The sequence below is a fragment of the Octodon degus genome, unplaced genomic scaffold (genome assembly GCF_000260255.1).
Source record: "Octodon degus isolate 3935 unplaced genomic scaffold, OctDeg1.0 scaffold00076, whole genome shotgun sequence".
Taxonomy (NCBI): domain Eukaryota; kingdom Metazoa; phylum Chordata; class Mammalia; order Rodentia; family Octodontidae; genus Octodon; species Octodon degus.
In genome coordinates, this window is record NW_004524652.1 from 7,692,018 (window position 1) to 7,717,749 (window position 25,732).

Below are 25,732 nucleotides of genomic sequence, written 5' to 3' on the forward strand. Positions count from 1 at the left end.
CTCCTGCCTCAGCTTTGTCCCAAGTGCTGGGATTACAGATGTGGGCCACCACGCCCGGCAATATTCTTTCGTGTGTCTTTCCTCTTCTGTGCCCCTCCCCACGCTGGCCTCAGAACCGGAGCGCACAGGCCGGGCGAGAGCTCTACGGAGAGCTACACCCCGGCGCTGTCCACTGTCTTCCTGAGTTAGAGCATGAGAGGAGGGCGTTGTGCGGGTTAATATGGGCTCTGCCCCCAGGCCTGCTCGGGGCTCAAGGTCGCGCTCCTCCACTTTTATGGACACTCGGGGGAACTCTAGAGCAGCCCGAGAATGCAATGGATCATGTGACTTTTTTACCATTTTGACCTGACCGTGAGTGGGTTGGAACTTCTCTCCCCAGGACATCAGGGTCACATTCAAGGTCACAGCTGGTCTGCAGGGACAGAGCCAGAACACAGGACAGAAGCAGGCTCCACTGAGTTTGGGTGTGGAGGAGGAAGGTGGCTGAGAGCCAGAGGGGAAGGACAGGAAGGAACCTGTGCTGTGCCACCGAGAAGCCAGACCAGCCACCTGGGGCTCAGGGACAGGACAGCCGTACCTTTGCTCTGCGGGTCCATCCAGCCCTTCCTACAGCCACGGTCTGAGGAGCAGAGAGTCCTGGGCGTTGGGAACTGTGGAGAAGGACAGGGCGGCGGGAGTGAGCGAGGGTGTCAGCAAGGGGGATGACAACACTGACTCCAGGTCACACAGTGAGACCAGCGTACCCACTACGCACGCTGTCATGGCTCACAACCACCAAAACGTGGACGCAGACCAGATGTCACCTGCCCATTGTGGCTGAATGTGGGAAACGCCCACTCTGGGTGAAAGAAGCCAGTTGCAAAAAGCCACTTCCTGAGTGATTCTCTTCCTAGGAAATGTCCCCAAACAGCCAAAGCCATGGGACAGAGTGCAGACGGGTGTTTGACAGGGATTGGGTGAGGGCGTAGGGATGGATGAGGTGCTTGCCAGCCACCAGGGGAATGTTGTGAACTTGGAGAGCCGTGACGGCTGCACTATGCAGACAGTAAACATCTCTGCGCTGTGTACTTTAGAGCGAGGGCTTTATGGCGTGTGAATTATATCTCGTTAAGAATAAAAATGCAAACACCCAGGGGCCTCCACCTGGGCAGTGCGGAGCAGGCAGCTGATGCACGTGGTCCTAATGTTTTTTTTTCTGTCTTTTTGAGACATGGTCTTACTGCGAAGCTCAGGCTGACCCTGAGTTTCATTTGTAGCCCAGGTTGGTTTCAAACTCCTAACAATCCTCCTGCCTCAGGGCTGGGATTATAGGCGTGCACCACCACACCCAACTCGCCCTATAGCTGCAGGATGGAGCATGCGGATGGCCAGGCTGCAGCAGAGGAGTGAGGAAAAGGAAGGGACTCCAGCAAGCGCTTTCTTCCAGCCTGAGGAGAGGAGGCCATTGTCTTCTCAGGGCTACAGGATGGAGCAAGGAGGATCGAGAGGGCTCGATCCATGAAGATGTGACCAGCTGTTGTTTTGGGGGCAGGTTCCATGGCCCCCTTTGGGAGTAAGCATGCAGACCCGGGGGGTTAAAGCAGCCCCGTCCCCCAGGCATTGACAGACATGCTGGCAAGGACTTGGGGTTTCCTGACAGCAGTTCCCTTTCCTAGCTAAGTGGCAACTCTCTAAGCCTCAGCATCCTTATCTGGAACAGCAAGACAAATGATGTTGCTCCTTATTTTCTTTTCTGGTACCTGGGATTGAACTCAGAACCTTGAATTTACCAGGCAGGCACTTATGCTGCTGAGCCACCTCCCCAGCCAACCTCATCTTCAAACTCATACTCTTTCTCTTCCCAGATTGCCTTCTTTCTGTCAATCCCCTGGGCTAAGGATGCCAAGGCTTAGAGAACTGCCACTTAGCTCGGAAAGGGAACCACTCTCAGGAAACTGAGGCCCTTGCTGGCGTGTCTGTCAAAACCCAGGCCTTGGGGTTCTTCTCCTTGTAACCTCTCAAATAAGAGTGAACACTTGGACCAGAAAGCCCGGGTCTTATCTTTGTAGCCTGACTCTCCACCTGACACATACAATTAGTATTCTTGTTTTGTTTGAGATAGGCTCTTGTAAGGGCCAGGGAGATAGCTCAGTAGAATAAGCACTTGACTGGCAAGCGCAAGGGCCTGAGTTCAATCCCTGGTTCTGGAAAAACAAAAACAAAACAAAACAAAACAAAAACCCAATGAGGTAGGCTCTTGCTATGTAATTCAGGCTCGCCTTGAACTCACTTTGCAGCCCAGGCTGGTCTGAACTCAGAAGGATCCTCCTGCCTCAGTCTCCAAGCACTGGGACTGCAGGTGCATGCCACCACGCCTAGCTACATACAAGTAACATTCTTGACAAACATGGAAGGAATGAACAATGAATGAAGGAATGATCATTTACTGGGGTTCATGGACAGTTTTCACTATCAGCTGGAAGGAACTTGTAGGGAAAAGATAAGCTAATTCTATTTTGCACTCCAAAAGACATTCTAAAATTAGAAGAAAAAATTAGTTCTGTTTCATTCTTCTCTCTTGTGATTTTTACATGGACTAAGGATGGCCATGAGTTTTTGGTCACCCTCTCAGTTAAGAGGTGGAGCATTCCCCCCTCTGATACTGGACCACCCAGTGATGCAGGGCGGACAGGAGGCAGCCGAAGGGACCCAGTGCCAGCTCCAGGGTAAGCCTTTGACCAAGAATGGGTACAGATTCCTCAGAAGGAAGACTCTTAAAGGTTTCAGGAGAAAAGAGAACCTGGCTGTCCCCATGTGCCAGTGGGCCATGTGACAGAGGAGCCACATAGACCCCAAGTGAGACGGGCAGCAGAGACACCCATCTGAGCTCCGCCCACTGCTATTCAGAGCCCACCAGGTCCATCTCGGTGTCCCAGGAAGGCCTGGCTGTCTGTACCGTGCGACTGGAACGTCACACAGGCACCTGCTCATGTCTCTCTAATTCTCAGAGTGAGGCTGTCAGTGTCTCCTTTTGCAGACAGAGCCATCTACTCCAGGTCACCAAGCAAGTAAGTGAGGTGTTGAGTCTTTGCACATCTGGCTGTCCCTGCTCTGCTCCTTCAGCCTCAGTTACTTGGAAAGTGTCTCTGTGTGCACATGGGGTGGCATGCGGCGTGGGGACACAGCAATGGTGTCACCCAAGAGAGGGACCAGCTAACACTGGTGGTCACACATGGACAGAGGGAAGCTTAAGAACAGCCAGGATCCTTCATCAAGATGAAAGTGTTGTGGGAAGAGGCAGGGGGAAATCAAGCACACGGAGGCGGCCAAGTCAAGTTGGGAGGGGGGAAAACCGTGGGGGCAGCCACGGCCCTAGGGCCTGCCACACCTCACAAGGAGGAGGTCAACATGAGAGGCGGGAGTTCACAGTCCCCACCTCCCCAGAAGCTGTGAATGAGGACACCCAGCTTCTAATCCTCCCGCAAGCTGTGCAACCCTAGGGAAATCACTTAACCTCTCTGACCCTGGAAAATGGGGCCGGGGATGCTGCTTTCTGCCTGCAGTTGGTGTGGGGGCCAGTGAAGTGTGGAATTAGTCATGTATCGCCTTGAGCTTCCCAGGGAGCCGGTCATGGGAAGGGCAGGTCGGCAGGGTCCACAGGCCTTGAGTACCACAGCTGGAGGTCAAGGGGGACAGAGACCTGTGACATCTCCACGCTGTCCTCCTGCCCGGCCCTTTCTATCTTTCGGTCACCTCTGACCTGGGGCTCCTCGGAGTCCTCATCGCCAGTGTTTGCTCCTTACCTGGGGGCACAGCCCCTGCTCCTGGCCTTCGGTTATGAGGTAGTTTGTCATCACGAAGAAGGAGTTTCCCTGCAGAGGAAGAGGAGGAGCAGCTCAGGAGGCCCTGGAGGACAGAACTGCTTAGTGCTAAAGACGCCGGGCGAACCCAGCTACTCTGTCCTTCAAGTGCTTAGAAATCTGGGTCCTCGGGCAGCATGCAATCTGCTGAGGGCTTAAGATCAAAGCTGCCCATGCCATCCTGCTGGGCCAACGGGAAGAAAACGAATGACGGTTCTACCCCCCAGCCTCAGAAGCAGCCGGCTCGCTTTTCTGACACAGTAAAATTGCATTCAGTTTGGGGAGGTAAGGGCAGGGTGTGGTGCTGTCCAGATTTTTCAGGACTTGATGGAAGGTGGCAAGGGCCTCCTGCCACCTGCATGGGCCAGATTTCATGACCCGCTGTTTGCCATTCGAAACCAACAGACAGCAGCATCCAGGGCGGTATGGGTTTGTGCGGGCTTCTGCTCCCGGGAGGCCACAAGCCCTTTGTCCCTGCCGCCTGTCCTGGTCCTCACGCATTCTCAGCTCTTGTTTCTGCTCTCCAGCTGAGCAGTCATCCTCCTGTTCTCCAACACCACACCTTCCCTGTCACCTACATCCTTCCTTCATGGATCAGTGTAACAGGAAGGGTGTCCTGCGGACCTCGGGGTGATGACAGGTCATGCAGAGGTTGGCACTGTCCAGGGGGGTACCCATCGCCCTCCTGCACCCACGCAGATCTCGGCGGCCCTACTTCTAGCCAGCTGTGTCCACAAGGAGTGGGCGCAGACCAAACCATGCTGAAACGCACCAGGCTTCGCGGCTATTTCAGGAAGGACCTGAACAGCTGGGGCTGGCCCACTTTCGCAGTTTTTAGGTCTTCTCAGTTGGGATTTTCACAGTGCTGCTTAAATTGGGCCAGTGTTTTCCTGAGTGAGCCTCTGAGACCAGAGGGAAGAGGGCAGGGCCCTGGTCACTGTCACCAGGGCTTGGGGCTGGGAGAGGGTGCTGGGCACTCACCTGCAAAGGTAAGGTGTAATCCGCGGTGTCAAAGACCTTCCGCACTGACTTCTTCATCCCATCCACCACCTCCTCCATCACCTCTGCCACACCCTTCACCTTGGTGTGCACCGAGCTGATGACTGGCTCTTTCCGCTGGTACATCTTGTCGCTCACCAGCGCGAAGCTAAGTGGCAGACACAGCAAAACTTCAATGGCTTGGTTTTTTTGAAGGAGGTCCCCTTGGCCTCTTCCAGATCCTAGCTGTGGCTCTCTGTGGCTCACTTCCCTTCTCCACCAAACAGGACCAAAGGGAAGAGAAGCCACACCCACCTTGGAGTTCCACAAGGATTGAGATGTGTATGCAAATTCCTTAGCCTGCTAGCTGCTGTGGGATGGGCATTTGGCACAGGAAAAATCATCGCCCCATCCCAGCTTTAATATTACATAATGTACATCCTAGTGGGGTTTTTTGGGACAGGATCCTTATGTAGCCCAGGTGAGCTTTAAACTTGAGGCTACCCTCCTGCCTCAGCTTCCCAAGTGCTGGGAGTATAAGGGCACACTACCATGTCTGGCTAAATCTGGATTTTAGAAGAGTTTCTCAAATAAAAAGATCTCCACTCTGGGTCAGCCCAGCAGCTGACCCAAAGCTCAGGAATATTCGGGCACCTTGTCATCTCTCCATGTCTATCACGTCAGCCAGCTGTTTCTCAGTAATACTCACCTGCAAATACGAATAGTATGGATGCTGGCAGGTCCTCCTGACTGAGCACACAGTGTGTGCCAAGGGCTCTCTAAGCATCCTGTCCTTTACTCCCCATGGTGACAGTGAGACAGTGACAGGGACCACGACTCTTGGAGATGAGCAAATGGGCTGGGAGGAATTTGCCCAGGGTCACATAGGCAGATGGTAGGAGAACCAAGGTCCGTGACGCAGCTCTGACTCTAGGCTCCTGCCCTGTGGTCAGCTCACCCGCTCTTTATACTCTTTTAAGAACGTGCATAAAAATTATTACACGGGAGGAAGACAGTGGAGTTAATAATTAAAGATGGCAGGGTGGGGATGATAGCTCAGTGATCTAAGTGCCTGCTTGGTAAGCGCAAAGACCCGGGTTCCATTCAAGCTACGTAGTGAGACGCTATACCAAATAAACAAATAAATAAATAAATATATAAGATTGAAAAAAAAAAGATGGCAGCATGGTAGGGTGGCGTACCCCTGTAATCCAAGCACTCAGGAGCCTGAGGCAGGAGATCGCTGTGAGTTTAAGGTCCATCTGAGCTCTGCCATGGGCTCGCGGCCAGCCTGAACTACATAGTGAGACCCTGACTCAACACACAAATGAATAAAGAATGGCAGGTCTGCAGTCCCATTCTGGAGACTGTCCGCCTAGGACAGGTCTGGGCGGCTACCCGGATGCCAGTGTATATCCTTCCAGTGACTCCAGTGTGAGGCAGCGGTGCGAGCCACTTAGGGGTTCCACACCTATCCGGGAACAGCAAGTCCACTGGAAGAGGAGCATCCCCAGGGCCAGAGCAGAGCGCTCAGAGGGGCCCTCCGGAATCTGTCCTCCGTGTGCCCACAAGGCATACACAGCGACGTGTACGCAGCATCACTTCTAGGACAGGGAACTGGAAATACCGTGAACGCCAGATAAACTGTTGGATTCGTACAGTGGGGCGCAAACAGCACCAGCTGAACTACGATAGAAGGTTTAAACAAAGCCAAAGCAGCACTATATACCCAAACAAATACTTGTACAGAAAGCCCACAAGCCAGGGAGATGGCTCAGCGGCTTATGCACCTGCCTGGCGAGCGCCAGGTCCTGAGTTCAATCCCCAGTACAAAAAAAGAAAAACAGACAGACAAAAAAGCCCACAGGAGTGCTATTCATAATAGGCAAAACAGGGAAACAAGCCAGTGTTCACCAAAAGATGACTGTAATCCCAGCACCTGGGAGGCTGAAAGCAAACTCATCTCACCACAAGTCTGAGCTGCATAGTAAGACCCTGTACCAAATATATAAACACAAATTAAAATACATTTAAAAAAAAAAAATATATATATATATATAGCATCTGCTAAGTGAAAGAAGGAAGATGCAGAAGGCCCTACTCTGAATCAAAGTATGAGAATAGAGAAATGCAGAGACAGAGAAACTATTTTATTTTTTTGGTGGTACTGGGGATTGAACTCAGGCCCTTGTGCACGCTGGGCAAGCGCTCTATCACTGAGCCACATACCCAGACCCACAGAGACAGAGAGAAATAGGGAGGACCGAGGAACGAGTGGGGGATTTCTTCTTAAGGCAATGGAAATATTCTTAGAAACAGATGGGGTAGTTGTTGTAAATACTGTGAATGTACTAAATGTCACCAGTTAGTCACTTTAAAATGGCTTTACGTTATATGAATTTCACCTCCATAAAGAAAGGTTCTCAGACATAGGTATGTATCTGTAAAAAATATCTGAAGGGTGGCTGTACAGGGAACGAAACTGGATTAGTAATGTTTGTTATTTCTTTTCTTCCTCCTCCTCCTCTTGACAGTACTAGAGATTTATCCCAGGGCTTTTGCATTGAGCTACAGCCTGAGCCCTTTTTATTATTTTTATTTTAAGACAGGGTCTTGCTAAGCCACTAGCTCCCCAGGCTGGACTCAAAACTTGTAGCTTTCCTGCCTCAGCCTCCCAGAGTGCTGGGATTACAGGGCTGCACCACTATGCTCAGCAGTCATGTTGCAGTTTATTTATTTATTTGTTTTTATTTATCTTTTTGAGACAGGGTCTCACTATGTAGCTCGGGCTGGCCTTGAGCTCACTTTGTAGCCCAGGCTAGTCTTGAACTCGCTGTGATCCTCCTGCCTCAGCCTCCCGAGTGCTGGGATTATGGGTGTGCACCATCAAGCCTGGTTTATTGTCCTCAAATTACATGCTGCTATAGGAGCATTATATAATTCACAATGCATTTTTGTATTCTTGAAATTCATTTTAAAAGCTTGTCAAAAGAATGCTGGGGCTAGAGACCCAGATTAGGGGCCCAATCGGTATGTGTGATGCACAGCTACTGCGTGGGATTCTGTACATCTCTATGTGTTAGGGTAAATCAAGGTACAGTCGAAATTGAGGCCACTGAGGCAGGCAGAGTTTAAGTAACATGTGAGGATTTACTGCAGACCAGGAGGGGCCAGACCAAGGGTGAAAAGACCACTGGCGCCAAGCAAGGGGTGAGAATATGTTTTATAGGGGAGTTTACATACAGGGGGCATTGCTGAGTGGGTGAACAATTTTGGGTCTCTGAGTTGGGAGTCTGCGGCTGGCTAACAGACAGGGCCATGTGGGGTACGGGACAGTGTGTCTCTTGTTGATTTTGTGGAGTCAGCTCCCTGCGGGTCGAGCTGTGTGGGAAAGCTGGTAGCTTCCGGTTAAGCCTGTGCACCTCCAGGTGTGAATAACAGATTTGCATAGGGCGTTTTTCTCTCCTAGCTGGGTGGGGTCTAGTTCAGAGACCTGACACTATAGCACCGTTCAGTAATACAACCCACCCCGCCCCAATGTCTCCGCGGGGTCGCTACTGCTACATTTTCCTACCTCTTCTGTTTGGCAAGCTCAGCTCTGGACGATCCCACTCATCCCAGAATGTGCAGCATGTTAAGTGATCAGCCTTAACCGAATCTGGCCCTCTCAACATCAAAAAGGCTAATCATAAAAAACATGTCCAATTTCACAATCAAATTTCTTCAGAGCTAGCCAGACATGGTGGTATAGGCCTTTAATCCCAGCATTGGGAAGGCTGATGCAGGAGAATCTTTTTGAGTTTGAGACTGTCCTGGGCTACAAAGTGAGCTCAAGGCCAGCCTGAACTGCATAGCAAGACCCTGCTTCAAAATTATAAAAACAACACAAAGCAAAACTCCAGAGCTGGATCAAGGGACAGATGAGTGAAAGAGAAAGCTTGTGTATCCTGCCCTTTGGAACAAGGTTCCAAAGTCCCAGTCTTACTGTCTGACCCCGCCAGTGACTCAAGCAAGACATGTCATTTCTGCAGGCCAAAAGTTTAGTCCTGAATGAAGGGCTCATTCCCTGTCTTCCTGAGCTCTGACATTTCAGCTCTAAGAAGCTACAGTTCTATGCATCTTATAGCAGGTAAGGCCACTGATACCTGGAGCAAACAGTATGGACTTAGGGCCCTCACTGGGCCCTGTGGGACAGGTGTAGGTGATGGGAGAGGACAGCTGGCCAAGGAGGGGAGCTTGGAGTGGGGGTCTGGAGCAAGGTGGAGAAGGGGCTGAGCTGTGTCAGTCTGGGCCCTCAGACTGGCTAGACTCACCAGATGTAGGCACAGGCGGCAACTAGGAAGACGAGCCTCAGAGCCCCAATGCCCGTGCTGCGGATGTGAAGGACCCTTGCAGTGGTGTATGTGCAGAGCTGGGACTGCATGCTGTGCGGTGCTCAGCGCTCACCAAGAGGAAGTGTGGCCCTTCGGTCTCCTATGCCTTATAGCACCTGGGCCCCTTGAGCAAAGGTAGCTCTAGAGCGCAAGGAGGGGCCCTGAGGCCAGCTGCCTGCGCGGGCGCTGAGCCCGCACCTGGCCCTGAGCTCCCCTCTGTGCCGCTCTTTCTGCCCACCCCAGCCTTGTGCACTTCAACACTTGAGGCCTTAACGCGCGAGGATACGCGGGGGTGGGAGGTGTGCACATTTCGTACATTTTGTCAAACCACAAAAGGTTGACCCATTTCACACTCCCAGAAGCTGAGCAAGAGTGTCCATGCTGCCGTTTTTATTCTTTTCTGGGGTACTAGGGGTTGAACCAAAGGCCTTCCCTTAGGCTACATCCCCCGCTCTTTTTAAAATTTTATTTTGAGACATCTTTCTAAGTCACTAAGCTGCCCAGGGCTGGGATTAAATTTGGGATGGTCCTGCCCGGGTCTCCCAGGGTGGTAGGGTTACAGGTGCGTGCACCACACCCGGCTATGTACACAGCCTCGAAGAGTGGGGGGGCTGAAGGGTGCGAGTGACGTTAAAGGGTCTGGGCCGCATGTTGGGGGCATTGGCCAGAGGGACCCGGAGCATGAGCGCGGAGGGACTTCTCGGCACCGTGGAGCCCCCTGAATACGAGTCGGGGCAGCAGAATGACCGAAGGGGAGACTCCCAGGGGAAAGGTGAGAGCCATCCCGGAAGAGAACAACCTTTGCTGTGGCTGCTGGTTGGTGGCAGTGAAGGTGCCAACGACTCTGATGGTGACTTCCATTTATCCCTTCAGCTTCCTCTTCTCCCCTGCCTGTTCTCATCTTAAAATAAACCCTCCCCCAAGCCCACGCGCTCCTGCGCTCTGCGCCTGAGTCACCACATCCATTTCCGGCTCCATTCACCGCTCCACCCACGCCAGCCTGGCTCGCATCCCTGCCCCTTCCCCAGGGCCGCCCATGATGCCACTGAAGCCACAGACTTGATCTTTTTGGAGCCCAGTGGCACCGACACCTTGACCATGTGGCACAGCCCTGGACTTCGAGGACTCCACATCCTGCTGGCTCCTGGGTCGCTGCCTTACTTTCCGGGGTTTCTCTTCTGCTGGTTGGCCACACTCGTTGCCTACGTGCTGTCATGCGCGCTGCACGCCACATCTCTGGCTCACTTATCTACATTCTCACCAGATGTCTGTGTACTCCCCATATACCCCTCAGACTCAATGCTTCGTACCCCAAACTGGCTTTTCTTCCTTGCACTTGCCACCCTGGGTGTATGATTCACCACCCACAAGCTCTGGCTCGGACCACTGACTCCCTCCTGGCCCCTCATCCACTGGGTCACAGGTGAGTGTAAGAAGAAGGTTGTCCAGAACAGGCAAACTAGAGGGGCAGAGGAGGACACTCAGTGGTCACCTGGGATGGGCAGCCACAGGGGTGGGGACAGGGATGACCGCTAACTAGTATGAGGGGTCCTGATAGGGAGAAAAAATGCTCTGAAACTGCGTTGTGGGTGGTGGTGACACAACTCAGTAAATTTACTAAAAAAATCAGTGCAGTGACTTTAAAAAGGGTAATTTTATGATATGCCCATTACACCTCAATAAACTTGTGAAAAAGAAAAGATTCTGTAAAGGGGGTCAGGCAGTGCATGCACTTAACAGAAGGGGAAAAACCAGGTTCCCTTGGACACTGAACAGCAGGGACAGTTACACAAGAAGATCTCTGCTGGCCACTGTCCAGCCCCTTGAGGGAACTCGTAACAGGAAGTGGCCGGTGCCACTGGTGTTGGGTATCGAGGACCGGGACCTGACTCCCCACCACTCCTTGAGTGAGCTGGAGGCCATCAGGGATACCTCTCCCATAGAGGCTGAATAGTGGCCCTAGAGGTATCAGATTCCAGTTCCTGGAAGTCACTGGAAATGTGATTAAGGAAAGGACCTGAGATGCAAAAATATTCTGGAACAGGCTGAGGGAGCCTGGCACACATACACACACACACACACACACACACACACACACACACACGTGAGCACTCACATGTGCACGCACACACACAAGTGAAAAGTAAGCAGAAGGAGATTTGGAGATTTGGAAGACTGGCGCAATGGGGTCACAGGCCAAGGGACACTGGCTGCCACAAAAGCCGGAAAGACACAGTGAACAGATTTTCCCGAGAGCCCTGGAGGGATCACAGCCCTCCTGTACCTTGATTTCAATTCAGTGATTCTAATGCTGGGCATCCGGCTTCCAGAACCATGAGAACACTTGTTCTAAGCTACCAAGCTGGGGGTGGTCGGTTACAGCGGTCCTAGGAAACGTATTTGGCCACAGGAATAAGTGGAGGCAATATACTACATTTAAACCCTTCAGTGTCATAACAAACTTCAAATAGGTCTCTCATTTATCCTAATAAACATGCCTTCTTACAATGTGAAAAACCAGGTTCTAACTCTGAGTTCTTGGAGTGCTCAGGACCCACGTGAGAGCATGGAGGTGCCAGGTGCAAGGCGTCCAGCCACCTTTGCGCCTCACTTCTGGTGCCTTCCACACACCTGTGTGTGTGCGTGCGTGCGTGCATGTGTGTGCGCGCGCATGCCCAGAGCGCACGCCCATGCTCCCTCTGTGCCTGCCATCCACACAGCCACCACCTGGCCACCCCTCGGGTCTGGGAGCACGCCGGTGGTGCCCTATTTTCAGGAGCTTAGATCTGTAAAGAGGTTCATAAATATTTAGGAAGAGAACTGTGAGGTCCTGGTACTCAGAGCATCATGCGGCTGGAGTGTGGCCGGGTGGGCAGTCCTGCTCCCGTGCCAGGCAGAACTCCAAGATGACTGGGACTTCCGGCATCCTGCATATCCTGCACAACTCTCAGAACTCTGAGGACACCAGATGGATGTCATTCTGCTGTAACTAGGTCACGTTTCATGGTACAGTTGACCTTAGAATAGGAAGTTTGTATCTTGCTGGGCCTGACACAATCACAGGAGCCTGTAGAAGAGCTTTCTTCAACAGGTACAAGAGGAGAAGTCAGAGGTGTGAAGCTCAAGACAGATTCATCGTGTCACTGTTGGCTTGAGGATGGGAAGGGTTACACAGGAAGGCACACGGGCAGATTCAGGACCTGACAGTAAGGAAGCAGAACTCTCGGTCCGACAACTGCAAGGAACTGGATTCGGCCAGGCACAGACAGCTCAGCAGTGGACCGTTCCTCAGTGTTCCCAGATAAGAACTCAGCCCTCTGACATCTTGATTTAGGCCTGTGGGGCTGGAATTAGTTTCTGCTGTACAACAAGTAGAAGTGAATACACTCCACAGGGAAGCCTGCTGCTGGCAGAGGGACAGATCAGGACCAGCTTAAGCTTGGGTCCAGAGAAGCGCGCAACCTGTTGCGTAGGTCAAAGGCCAATCCTGACCCCTTCCTAAATTTGAAGTCTGCTTGCACTCACCACCTTATGTTATGTCCTATATGTCAAAATGCTGCATTGTGCATATATTTGAAAAGGCTGGGGACAGGTGTGGTGGCACACACCTGTAATCCCAGCACTCTGGAAGCTGAGACTGGAGGATCACTGAGAGTTTGAGGCCAGCCAGAGCTACAAAGTGAGCTTAAGCCCAGCCTGAAATGCACAGCAAGACTCTTTTTGTCTCAAAAAGACAAAAAAGTAAAAGAAAAAAGAAAAACTTGGGTCTTATCTGCATCCTAGCTACAAGGGAAGCTGGGAAATTAGGATATGGAAGAGATGTTGCTTCTAACAGAGGGGTTTTGCCGGGTGGTGCACACCTGTGATTCCAGCACTCAGGAGGCTGAGGCAGGGTGACCACTCTGAGTCTGAGGTCAGCCTGGGCTACACAAGCAAATTCAAGGCCAGCCTTAACTACACAGTGAGATCCTGTCTCAAAAGAAATGACTATAATAGGATTTTCCCAAACATAAGCTGTCCAAACTATAATAAAACCAATCCCGGGCCAGGGAGATAGCTTAGTGGCATAAGCACCTGCCTGGCAAGCCCAAGGTCTTCAGTTCAATCCCTAGTACAAAAAAACAAAAACAAAAAAAAACTATCTTACAGGGTTATTTATGGGACTTAAAGATGCTAATCCATGTCCCATGTTAAGAACAGAACCTGGTTCATGCTGAGCCCTCAATACTCAGGTAGGTATTATTATAAGTGAGGCAGAATCTATTTCTAACATGACATAGGGGCATGAAAAATTTAATATGTTTTAATTGTTGAAAGGAACATGCCCTTACCTCCCTTTCCTTCCTTTCCCTCCTTTTCCTTTTCCCTTCCCCCCATCTCTCCCTCTCCACTCCCTCTCTCTGTCTCCTTCTCTGTGTTTCCAGCTCCTCAAATTTTTTTGTTTTGTTTTGTTTTGTTGTGTTGTCTTTTCACTTAGGCATTTGGTACAGGGTCTCACTACACAGCTCGGACTCATAGTGATCCTCCAGTTTTCAGCCTCCCCAGCCCTGGGATTATACATGTGTGCCACCATGCCCAGACTTGTTCTCCGGCTCAGTGTGCCCAGGGTGGGGCCGGCATGCGGGACAGGGGTTTGAACCCTTGTCCCTGCGCTTGCCAAAGCAGGCACTTAGTATGCTGAGCTATCTCGCCGGCCCTTCCTCAAATGTTTTGAGGCCATACGTTAACAAAAGGGGACCAGAGAGTAGTGGTTGGGGTGTCTAACTCCTTGCTTGATAAGGGCAATCAGTCCACACCCTGCCCCTTCTAGGTCTTGTTCATGGTACTAAAGCATCATTGTCTACCCCCTAGCAAATCCATCAGTCCTGCCTCCAAAGCACATCGCAGCTTTGTCTAAATCTCCCAGACCCATCTCCCCAGTGCAGCCATGGCACCAGCTCCACTCTTCCAGGTCACCCAGTTGGCTCTCACCGGGCCCGGCGCCTTAGTCCCACCTCATGAGATCTTCACCCTGCGTGCGGCTGGGTGTACTTGTGAACACATGACTCGCAGGGCTCCTTCTCTCGGTCAAACTTTCCAGAGCCCTTGAGAATCCAGCTCCATCTCGTCCTGCCCTGGCCCTGGCTCTCCCCCGTCACAGGATATTCTGGATCCCGCTATCCTTGCAGTTCATTTTTGCTTCCAGATCTCTGCTGGCATTGTGCTGCTGGCCCCTCGTGTACTGCGGCAGGGTTCTCCTCCTGCAGTCGCTCTTCCCAGACTGGCCCTGCACTCCCAAGTCCCTCACAGCAGTAGAGGGAGGCAAGGGTGGGAGGAGAACAAGGTGAATCTCCTGTGGCTCTGCGCCCCTAGGGCCTGTGGGAGCCCTGCCCTGCCCTGTGTCCTCCGGGGTCTCCTCCACCTCTACTCTCAGCCTCATTCCCATCTCAAGGGTGAAGCCAGCTCTGACAGAAATAGCATTAACAGTCCCTGGAATCTCTAGGTTTTGAAAAGAACTCGTCATACATGTTTGGTTTCTGTCTAACCTCCGTGCTTGTACTTCCCAGTTCTTACAGTACAGAATTCTTTCAAATCCACTGCATGCCTCGCCCTACTCTGCCAAGTCTCGCTGCTTCCTGCCACGAGAACCAGCACGTGACCCAAGCCTGGCCAATGAGATGGCACCACGGCTGATAGCCACAATGATTGGTTCAGAAATGCGTCTGTGGCTCAAACCTAACCAATCAGAGCCTTTCCTCAGACTGTAGTGTCAGAATTACCAGGAGAAACTTGTTTGTTCCTCTGAGACTGAGGAAAGAGGATGTAAGGTTTTGGAGTGTTTTTTTTTTTTGGGGGGGGTTGTTTTTGTGGTATCGGGGATTGAACTCAGGACCATGCGCTTGCCAGGCAAGTGCTTATTTAACTGAGCTATGTCCCTGGCCCTGAGGATGTGAGTTTATGAGTGTGCCATTGTGCAAAATGAGAAACCTGGGCCTGAGATGTGGCTCAGCAGCACAGCACCTGCCTGGCAAGCGGGCAGTCCTGAGTTCAATTCCTGGTACCAAAAAAAAATTAATAATAATAATTCGAATGCAAGTAAGAATCTGTTCTGGAAGAAGCAAGACACAGACAGTGCCCACCTTAAAATGGTTTAACCTTTGATTTTTCAATTTTACAATGGTGTGAAAGCAAAAATCAGTCAATGGAAACTATTTCCAGGCCTGATGCAGTGAGGAAGGCCTGGAACTCCTGGACTCAGGAGGCTGAGGCAGGAGGATTGTTGCGGATTTGAGGGCAGCCTGGACTACACGGTGAAAGCCTATCTCAAACAAAACAAAACAAAAGATGTGGGGAGACTGACTCCGATCTGTCTCTGATAACAGAGTTAAACGCATGCACTCACCACCCCTTTCTAAGGACTGCCCCATCTCTTCTATTGGCCAGCTAGATAATCCAATACCTTTCCTCTTGTGGATTTGTGGTTCTGTCACTTATCGCCACCATCTCCAATTTTTTTTTCCTGGCTGTTCAGACTGACCTTGAAGTCACTTATGTAGCCTAGGCTGGTCTTGAGATCATGGTGATTTTCCTGCCTTAGCCTCCCAAGCGCTGGATTACAGGCACGCGCCACCACACCCAGTCTGATTTCTTACTAATACAGCCCTAGTGAGCATCCTGTCCTCCCAAGCCTGCACCCCAGAAGCCGGAGACACTTGGTGCCTCTTGTTTCTGAATTCCTGCCTCCACCTCCAGAGTTGAGCTTGGCTTTGAGGCTCTGGGAGCTGATCAGCCCCTGTCTTGATTCCCCTAAGGCCAGCCCTTGCCTTGTGCCCTAGGCTCAATAATTGAGGCCTCTTCTTACTTTCTTAGCCAGTTCTTTGCTTTGTCCCCCCAAGCAGGGCCAGGTGGCCAGAGCCTATCACCTGCTGCTGTGTCCCAAAAGAGGTGGAGCCTGTCCAGGCTTCTGCCTGTGGTGCACACCAGCCCTGATGTCTGCCCATCTCCCAGGTGACTAAGTCCCATTTCCACCTCGGACCCCCAGAGCAGCTCAGGGCAGCATGGCCAGACCGTGCGCTGAGACTCCCTCCAGTGCCGTGTGAATAGCTCTTCCACTAACAAAAAGAAAGAAAACAAATCTGACACTACTTGTCTTCTAGTTTAAAATACAGTAAAAACAGAAAATAAGCTTTTTACGTGAGACTTATCTTTCTCTTGGGGGGAGGTACCATGAATCAAACTCAGGACCTCTTGCCAGTCAGGTGCGCCACCACTGAACTAAATCCCCAGCCGGAGGGTTATTTTCTGAACTCACCACTTAAATATGTGGTCAAAATTACCTTTGCTGAGCCCTTAAACTGCCTACAGAATGTAGCAACAAGACTTTGGCCCTGCAGGGGGCCCTAGTGCCAGTTCTCCCTCCAGCTCTGTAATGAGACACTGTACTGTCCTCCCAGCTTTGCTCCAGATGAAGGAGAGGAATTGACTTATTACAGAGGCCACTTGGGGTGGAAAGTTTGTATCTAGATTAAATGCATGGAGTAAGTGTCTATACACTCTGAGCAGGGCATGGTGGTGCACACCTGTAATCCCATACTTGGGAGGCTGAGGCAGGAGGATTGCCATGAGTCTGAGGCCAGCATAGGCTACATAGTGAGATTCTGTCTCAACAAACAAACAAACAAAAAAGGCACTTGCTCTGAGAAATGCATGGGGACAGAGAGTGGCAGAGTGGACTCCCACTTAAGTATTTCATCTCATGTTTTTTTTTGTTTGTTTTTTGTTTTTTGTTTTTTTGTTTTTTTGCGGAACCAGGGATTGAACTCAGGCCCTTGCGCTTGCCAGGGAAGCACTTATTCCACTGAGCCATCTCTCCAGCTTATTTTACAGCACTCAATGGTGGAATCACTGCACCAGGTAAATTGCACACCCGTCCGTGTTCCCATGCAACCTGTACGGAGGAATCTGAGGAGTTCAGGGTTCAGGCATGTTTCCACCTTCTGGAAAAAAAAAAAAAAAGTAGCTATCGTTGTACAATGTTCTCATGGTCTTACACACGCCATGGTCTGCTTGTAAGAAATGATGTGGTGAGGGCCATCCAGATGGCTCAGTGGACTAAAGCGCCTGCCTAGGCAGAGTACGGCAGCCAGGGCTCTATCCCCAGTGTGCCGTGCCAGCCCTGCCCCAGAGGCACACTGAGACAGCAATCAGGAGGCTGAAAATAGGAGAATCACTACAAGTCGGATCTGCATAGTGAGATCCTGAAGACTCTGTACTAAAATACATTTTAAAAAGAAGAAGAAGAAATGATGTAGTGGCACACACCTGTAATCCTATAATTTGGAGGTTGAGGCAGGAGGTTTGCTACAAGTTCAAGGCTAGCCTTGGCTACATGGAGAGAACTTGTTTCAAATTAATTAATTAATAAATAATTGTGGGAGGCCAGTGAGATAGCTCAGTGGACTAAGCACCTGCTTAGGCAAGTGCAGGGACCGGGGTTTGCTCTCTGGCCCCATCCCCCGGCATGCTGAGTCAGTCGAGACCAGGCGTGGTGGTGCACGCCTGTAATCCCAGTACTAAGGAGGCTGAACACAGGAGGATCACTATGAGTCCAAGCTGCATAGTGAGACCTTCTACCAAATACATAAAATAAATCAATAGATAACTGTGTGCTGGACCCAAGAATGCTAAGAATCACATTCCCTGCTTGTGCAATTGTGACATATGTATATACAAAAGTCATGTACCACCACAAAGGGAACCTTTAGTCACTAATTATGCTTTTTGTGGTTTGCCTTATGCTAGATGGACTAAGTCTAATTTTAAACATATCTAATTTTTAGAATATGAATATATATGGCCATTTAATATTTGTTGAACAATGTCATGGCTTGGGGCTTACTAGGGGAACAATACAATACAGGGCACACGCTTTATAAGATTATTTTATAATCACCCAAAGAATCATACAAAGAATGCAGGAAATCTGTACATACACTAAAGACCAAAGAATGCAGCAGAGAGCCTGGATCCCATGGTATGTCCTGCATGAGTCCAGCTGAAGACCTACAGCCCATAACTATGCCTCCTACAAGTCCAACTGGAGGCCTAGAGCCCGCGACAATGTCTCGTGCAGACCAGCCTCACAGATCTGTGCTGGGAAGTTCCGAAAAGTTAGTGGTAGAATCGAGAAAGTCTGCACCAGCGGGATGAAGGACCTGTGCTAGCAGGCTGAGGGATCTGCCCTGGAGCCAGGAAGCAATGCTCAAGGTAAGCACCGGAGCGCCCCCAAAAGCAGCACAGCCGTCCTCAGCAGCAGTGAGGTCCGGAGCTCTTCTGAGAATAAAGAAAGCTGAGTCCCCACCAGGAAAGCCAATGTGACAAGTTTTTCCAGGAGACTGAGCTGTGCACCATCTTCCCCTCTGGGGCCAGGAAGCGATGCTCAAGGTGAGGACCGGAGCTTGCTCCCAGTGAACTGAAGCCATTCTCAGTGACAAGATACCGAGCTCCTCCTCTGAAAAGAGCAGCCAAGTTCATCAGGAAAGCCAGCATGACAAGGTCTCCCAGGAGAATAGCCCAAAAGAACCAGCAGCTCCCTACAGCTTCCCTAACAGCCTCTCAGCAGCTTCTCCAGTTCTGCCTCTTATGACACCGGCAACAGCCCTCAGGTGGGCCTCCCACGCCCAGCACCACTGGGCTGGTTCAGTGCAGCTGGGTGTGACAAGCTGACCCCCAGTTGACATCCATCACAAATAACAAACATATAGATCCAATAATGATAATCCTAATATCAGCATTATTAATAAGCACCAATACTTAACAGGGGCTTGCCATGCGCCACCTGTTTCTCTAACATCTTTGTATCTATTCCCTCATTTAATAGTCCCGACAGGGATTATCCCATTGCAGAGGCAAGGAATCCAAGGCTCCAAGAGGGAAAAGCTATTGGAATCCCCATTTGCAGTTCTCAGACTCAAGAGTGGATGTGATTATTTTACCCCTAAAAGGGAGAGAATGTACAGAAAATTATCTGGAATAGCCACAAAGATGACTTTTAAAAAGCAGCTACCGGGGCTGGTGAGATGGCTCAGTGGTCTAAAGCACCTACTTAGAACAAGCTTAGCAAAGCTCAGGGACCACGGTTCAATCCCCCAGCACCACACACACACACACACACACACATAAATAAAATTTAAAAAATAATAAAAATAATAAAAATAAAAAGCAGCTACCAGATATGTAGCTCTTACCCTATGCCAGTCATCACGATGATGAATTTTTATACTGTTTTTTGTTTAATTATCACCACAACCCTATGAATAGACACAAAAATCTGAGACTCAGAGAGGTCACGTAACATGGCCAGGGAGACGTGGCCGGGAATATAAAATAGATGATGCTAACAAGTCCCCACCAGCATGCCCGCTGCTGTCATGTGGAAAAGGAAGGGCCTTCGTCCCCAGAGAAATGCAAGCAGAACTGCAGTGAGAAAGCATCTCACAGCCACGAGGTTGCCCACAGCACAGGTCACAGTGACAAGTGGAGGACGTGGACAGACCACAGCCTCACACTGCGGTGACAGAGGGGTGCAAAAGTGCAACTGCTGTGGAAAACAGCCCAGCACTTCATCTGAAAGTGACACGCAGTGACTGTGTGACCCAGCAATTCTATGCCTAGAGAGAAACAAAAACATACATCCGCACGGAACCTGTATGCAAATGCTTGCGGCTGCATTCTTCACGACAGTTGCGAAGGAAGACAACCCGAAGGCCCATCTCTTGATGAATGAATGGACAAAGGAAAGTGGTCTGGAGCTGGCCGTGGTAGCACATGCTCGTAATCCCAGCATTTGGGAGGCTGAGGCAGGAGGGTTGTGGAGAGTTCAAGGCCAGCATGAACAAGAGTGAGACCCCGTCTCAAAAAGCTAAAGAAACTTTAAAGAGTGGTCTGTTTATACAATGGGCTAGGGCTGGCGACATAGCTCAGTGGACTAAGGGCCTCCTTACGCAAGCACAGGGACCAGGTTTGATCCCCAGCACCACATGCCCCACCTTGCGCCCAGTGCACACCTGTAATCCCAGCCTGGGAAGGCTGCGAGTCCGAGCTGTGTAGTGAGACCCTGTACCAAATACATTATATATAATATGTAGAAAGCATGCTAAGAGGAAAAAAGCCAGCTATGAAGGACCTCACATGTATGATGCTGTTTACAGGACAGATGAATCCCAGCAGACACAGTGGGTTGTCAGGTCTGCAGCCGAGGGCGTCCTGGGGAGGTTGAGAGCCATGGCAAAGGCTGTGGGATTTCGGGGTGCTGGGACAGTGATGTAAAGCTGTGATGACTTAACAGTGCCATAAACAGCTAAACACAAGCCGATCACGTAGAGAATGAATTACACCCCAAGGCTGTTAAGAAAACAAGAGCGGATCCTCCTGACATTTGCAGAGAACACGGAATGACATTTACACGCCTGGTCCCGTTTTCCTCCTAAGCTTCATGACTCAGATGCCAGTGCCGTCACCAGGTGTGCCCGCAGTCCTCGCTCCTTCCCGGGAGACAGCGTGGCCTGCGTCCCCCACCCGCCTGCCCCTCGCGTGCCCCAGCTTCCTCCTCCCGCAGCCAGCGCGCTTCCTCCAGCCTGCTGCGAAAGCGCTTCTGCGAGCTGAAGCCCGCGCGGCAGGTGCTCAGGATGTGGCCCAGCGCGCTCGGTTTCCTGTGCTGTCTCGCACTGCGGAGCGGCTCACCCGACTTACCTAACGTAGGAGAAGACCATCACGTGCAGCACCCACTTCACGGTGCCGTAGTTCACACTCTGGATGCGGGTGACTTTGTTGGTCTCGTACTGGAAAACATCGTTCCAGCAGGAGCAGCCCGGCATGGTAGAAGGCGCCTGCCCTGCTCCTGTGCCCGCCTGTCCCGGCCTGGACCACCGCAAGACCCCCCAAGGACCAGCAAAGAAAACCTCCGGTCCCCAGCAGGAGCCTTCAGCGCCGAGTCCTCCTCGCTCAGGCGGGGGCGGGCCCTGGCAGGGCCCCAGCTTTGGCTGGAATAAACAAGAAGAGCCGAGTTGTGCAGGCCGCGCTGCCAGTGACCCCACCCCAGCTGGCAGCCCCCGGACGCCTGCACAAAGATGGTGTTCACAGCACGGGCATTTCTAGAACTTTCTCTCACCCTCCCCTTTCTTTTCATTTTTTGGAACCCCTTTTCCTCTGGGAGAAAGGGGCAGCCCCTCAAATGGCACCAGACTTGCCAGTACTCCCTCTGTGCCTCAGAAAGGGTCTAGATCATTCCATTGCTTCCAGCTCTGCTCCGAGGTTGATTCGTTTTTATGACCCTTTATTTAGCCCTAGACGGATGGAACCGGGTGAATGAAAGTGTTGCCTCCGTCCCCTGCCCTGGGCGACACTCCGCAGCCAGCAAGGGGACTAGATCGGCTGGAGAGGACTTTCTCTCTGTCCTGGAGCTTTCCCGCGCGACCCACTAGATTTACTCTCTGCCCTGCACTGTGCCACAGGAGGTTGACTACCCAGCCCCAGATCACTGGGAACAAAGCTGTAATAAAACTACAATAAAATTCTCTTCTTCCTCCTCCCCCTTCTGCTTCCTCCTCTGAGTGGTACTGGGGACTGAATTGTGCTAGGCAGGTGCTCTGGCACTGAGCACTGCCAACCGCCCCCCTTTCAAATGTTTATTTTGACAGAGGGTCTCACCGAGTTTCCCAGGCTGGACTGTGTGATCCTCCTGCCTCAGCCTCCTAGGTGCTGGGATTACAGTCCTGGGCCAGCACACTGGGCCCAAACTAGGTTTCTTGACCATTCAGTGAAGGAGACTTGCCACCAGAGAAGCCCAGGACATCACCAAATAAGGGAGGAGGTGGGATAACTGCAGGTTTCTGAGGAAGCCAGAACTGGGTTAAAATCATAATGAAAGGCTGTTGGACGGACTCTGAGGAAATCAGGGGTATGAACTCATGCAATCGACGAGACCAGGCATTCTGACGAGAGTAGATATATTGGGGCATCAAGCCGGCCGGCTGTCTAGCAGACCAAGACAGCAGCAAGTAAAGAGGGGACAGGAGACTCTGAAGGATCTTTCAGGGAGGGTGATTTCGGCTGGAACAGCCAGGTCGCAGGTGGACATCATTTATCTTCCTTGTGGTTTAATTTTGTTTACATCAGAAGGGAGTGAGCTGAGACCAACATGAGTCAAGGGGAAGTAAGCCTAGACCAGAGTACAATGTGGGGCTGGGTTGGGATTGGGATTGGTGTAGGTTACCTAGGAAACCAAGGGAGGGAATGTTTGGGACAAGGTGCCCAGGAAGCTTTGAGTCCCGACCTATCATGAAACACTCAGCTTCAAATATGGCTTGCAGCGCCGTCCCTGGGCCGTGTGTGCTTTGAAGCAGTACAGGTAAAATCATTGTCAAGTGATGCTCCCAGCAACTCGCCTCTGAAGCTCTGCAGTCAACGTGTACATCAAGGCCACTTCTCTGGGTCAAGGTGACTTAGATCCTCCAGGCAAAGCAAAACGCTGTTTTCAATCATCCAGTTGCAAATAGCAGATTTTCACATAGTCTCTGACTTCAGAGAGCAGGGCTTCTGGGAAGGAAGGAAGCAGCAATCACTGGAAAACAGGGCAGGGAGTTAGCACTCCGTAGCTGCAGGGAAGATGTTCCCTGAGATCTCTGCAGCTGGCTTTCTCCATTTCTCTTATTCCAGCCAGGTAAGTGGCCTGGCTGGTTTTTACTTTTCCAGTCTGAGCTAGCTTGATTTTTCCCGCACCCTCTCCCTCTTCAGTCCGTGGCAGGAGTCCTCAGTGCTGCGCTGATCTTCCATAAAGAGGAGAGAGGAAAAGGACTCCCACTTGGGCAGTAGAGTCTGATGGTCAGAATCTGGGCTCTGGAGGGCTCCTGCCTGGCTCCCAGTCCTGGCCTTCCGTTGCGACAGTGCTGTTACCACGTTCATTCATCCCTTCATTCCTTCATTCATTTCCGAGAGCACAAGAACTAGTGAGTGGATATAGCTGTGAACAGGCAGAGAGACCAAATGGCCATGCACTGGTGACTGGATCAACAAAAGGCAGCTTCTCTATACAATGAAATATTACTCAGCCATAAAAAAGAACTGACCTGCTCCACAACATGGATGTACCCGGAAAACAGCTCAGGGAAAGGAGCTAGGCCCAGAAGGCCACGTCGGTGACTCCTGAGGGCCTCGGGTTCTCCTGGTTTCTATGGCTTCCTTCCCTTCACAACTGTGGTTCCCGGAGCTTGTTCCATTCACTTTCTCTCAGTCAGCGCAGTAAGAAAGCACCTTGGGAATCTTGTGGGGTACAACGATGATGATGTCTTTGTCACTCACACTGCGTGTTCATGATGGGTCATCCACAAAGCTGTGCTCTCTGAGGTCACCGGAGACCAAGACTAATAGAGCAGCCACTGCCTTGGACTTGAATGGGAACGCTGGAGGGCTCATGGCAGTAATTAAATCCTGTGACCTACAAATGATGTACTCACTGGCTAAAATTAGTCACTTGGTTCTACCCAACCACTAGACCAGGACCTAGTGCAGGAAGTTCAATCCCGCCACATAGAAGAAGCAAAAATAGTGACCACAGCAATGATGCCTATTGTAGCTTCTTCGTAAAAAACTGTATCCACACACATTGTTTTAAGAAGCACCAATACCATGGTCTGAGGAGATAGTTCAGCGGCGCAAGTGCCGGCCTGGAAAGTACGGGGTCTTGAGTTTGATCCCTGGTAACAAAAAAAAAAAAAAAAAAAAAATCCCCAAGTGTGGTTGAGCCTGCCTGTAATCCTAGCTCTCAGGAGGCTGAGGCAAGAGGATCACCATGAGTTTGAGGCCAGCTTGGACTACTTAGTGAGTTCAAGGCCAGCCTGCAATACATACCAAGACTTTTTTTAAAAAAAAATGTATTTGGTACAGGATCTCACTCCATAGCTTGGGCTCGTAGTGATCGTTCTGTTTTCAGCCTCCCCAGTGCTGGGATTACAGGCATGCATCACCATACATGATCTTGGTGGCTGGCTCAGTGTGCCCCGGGGGCAGGGCTGGCCTGACATGTGGTGCGGGGGATGGAACCCTGAGACCTTGTCTAAGTAAAAAAAAGAAAGAAGGAAAAGAAAAGGAGAGGAGAGAAGAGAAGAGAGGAGAGGAGAGGAGAGGAGAGGAGAGGAGAGGAAAACACTGATGCCACTGTGGGAGAATCAAGTTTCAGCTCAGCCTGGACAACTTAGTGACTTAGTATGAACCTGTCTCAAAATAAAAATAAAAAAGGTAAGACAAGGAGGGCTCAGGCGTAGCTCAGTAAAGACCCTGTATTAGTTCCTAATTACAAAAAAAAAGATAAGTGGGGAGAAGGGTGTGAGACGAAGGCAGAGTGGCTCTTGGGGGCGGGGTCGAGGGAAGGTGGGCGTGGTTAAGAGTGAAGCGCTAGCCACTCAAGGACCATGATGATGGCAGCGAATGAGGACAATGATGCTCTGTTTCTTTCTGATGTGGGAAGCCAGCTGTGAACCGAAGGACCTTTGGGACCTTAAAGGGGGATGTCTTAGTCCACTCTTTTTATGATTCTGATTGCAAGTGACTTTCTTCCATGGAAAAAGGCGGGCTTTGTCTTTCTTCTTTTATTTTTTTTTAATTTTTAAATTTTTATTATTATTGTTGTTTTGTCTTTTTGAGACAGAGTCTCGCTGTGCAGCTCAGGCTGGCCTTGAGCTCACTTTGTAACCCAGCCTGGTCTTGAGCTCTTAACGATCCTCCAGCCTCAGCCTCCAGAGTTCTGGGATTACAGGCATGAACCACCATCCTGCTCTCTTCTTTTTTATATTTTAAATCTTTATTTTTTATGAGTAGATGTCTGCAGAGCCCCATGTTTCCATCCCCTGTGGGGTCTCTGTGTACAGACAGAACACATCTTCCTTTTGCCCCCTCCTCCCCTCTCCTCCCACCTCCTCCCCTCTCCTCCCATCTTTTGATCCCTTTCCCTCTTTAGAAAGGTCTTCCTATTTCCTGTCATCTACCTTTTAGCTTGCTTTTTATTTATACTTTCGGTTTCTTTTTTTTTTTTTAATTTTATTTATTTATTTATGTGTGTGTGTGGCCCGCTCAGCCCACCAGGGGGCAGGGCTGGTTGACATGTGGTGCTGGGGGATTGAACCGCGGTCCCTGTGCTTTGCTAAGCTTGTTATAAGTAGGTGCTTTAGACCACTGAGCCATCTCACCAGCCTTTCTTTCTTTCTTTCTTTCTTTCTTTCTTTCTTTCTTTCTTTCTTTTTTTTCATGCTTTTAGTACAGGGTGTACAGGGTGTCACCACACAGATAAGACTCGTAGTGATCCTCCAGTCTCCCAAGCACCGGGATTACAGGCACGCACCCCCACGCCCAATCTCAATGGCCATTTTAATGCGCCCCGGTGACAGCAGGCCGGGAATCGGGTTTCTTTCTTTCTTTCTTTTTTTTGGTGGAACCAGGAATTGAACTCAGGCCCTTATGCTTGCCAAGGAAGCGCTTATTCTACTGAGCCATCTCCCCGGTCCCAATTGT

The 25,732-nt window shown here is 50.8% G+C and overlaps 1 protein-coding gene across 4 annotated transcripts in view; it reads right to left on the reverse strand.

The window, feature by feature from the left end:
* The window catches only part of P2rx7 (purinergic receptor P2X 7), a 44,398-nt gene extending 23,249 nt beyond the window's left edge, over nucleotides 1-21,149 (reverse strand). The window contains exons 1-5 of one of the 4 annotated variants that reach the window (XM_023720631.1): nucleotides 20,921-21,000; nucleotides 5,369-5,526; nucleotides 4,821-4,986; nucleotides 3,783-3,851; nucleotides 578-650 (exon numbers count right to left, since the gene is read on the reverse strand). In XM_023720631.1, the coding sequence (XP_023576399.1) occupies nucleotides 578-650; nucleotides 3,783-3,851; nucleotides 4,821-4,964 (286 nt within the window). In that variant the 5' untranslated portion in view covers nucleotides 4,965-4,986; nucleotides 5,369-5,526; nucleotides 20,921-21,000. Of the gene's footprint in view, nucleotides 1-577; nucleotides 651-3,782; nucleotides 3,852-4,820; nucleotides 4,987-5,368; nucleotides 5,527-20,911 lie in introns of all 4 variants that reach the window. The other 3 variants (XM_004635984.2, XM_023720632.1, XM_023720633.1) reach the window with 3 other exon arrangements.
* Nucleotides 21,150-25,732: the final 4,583 nt, after the last annotated feature.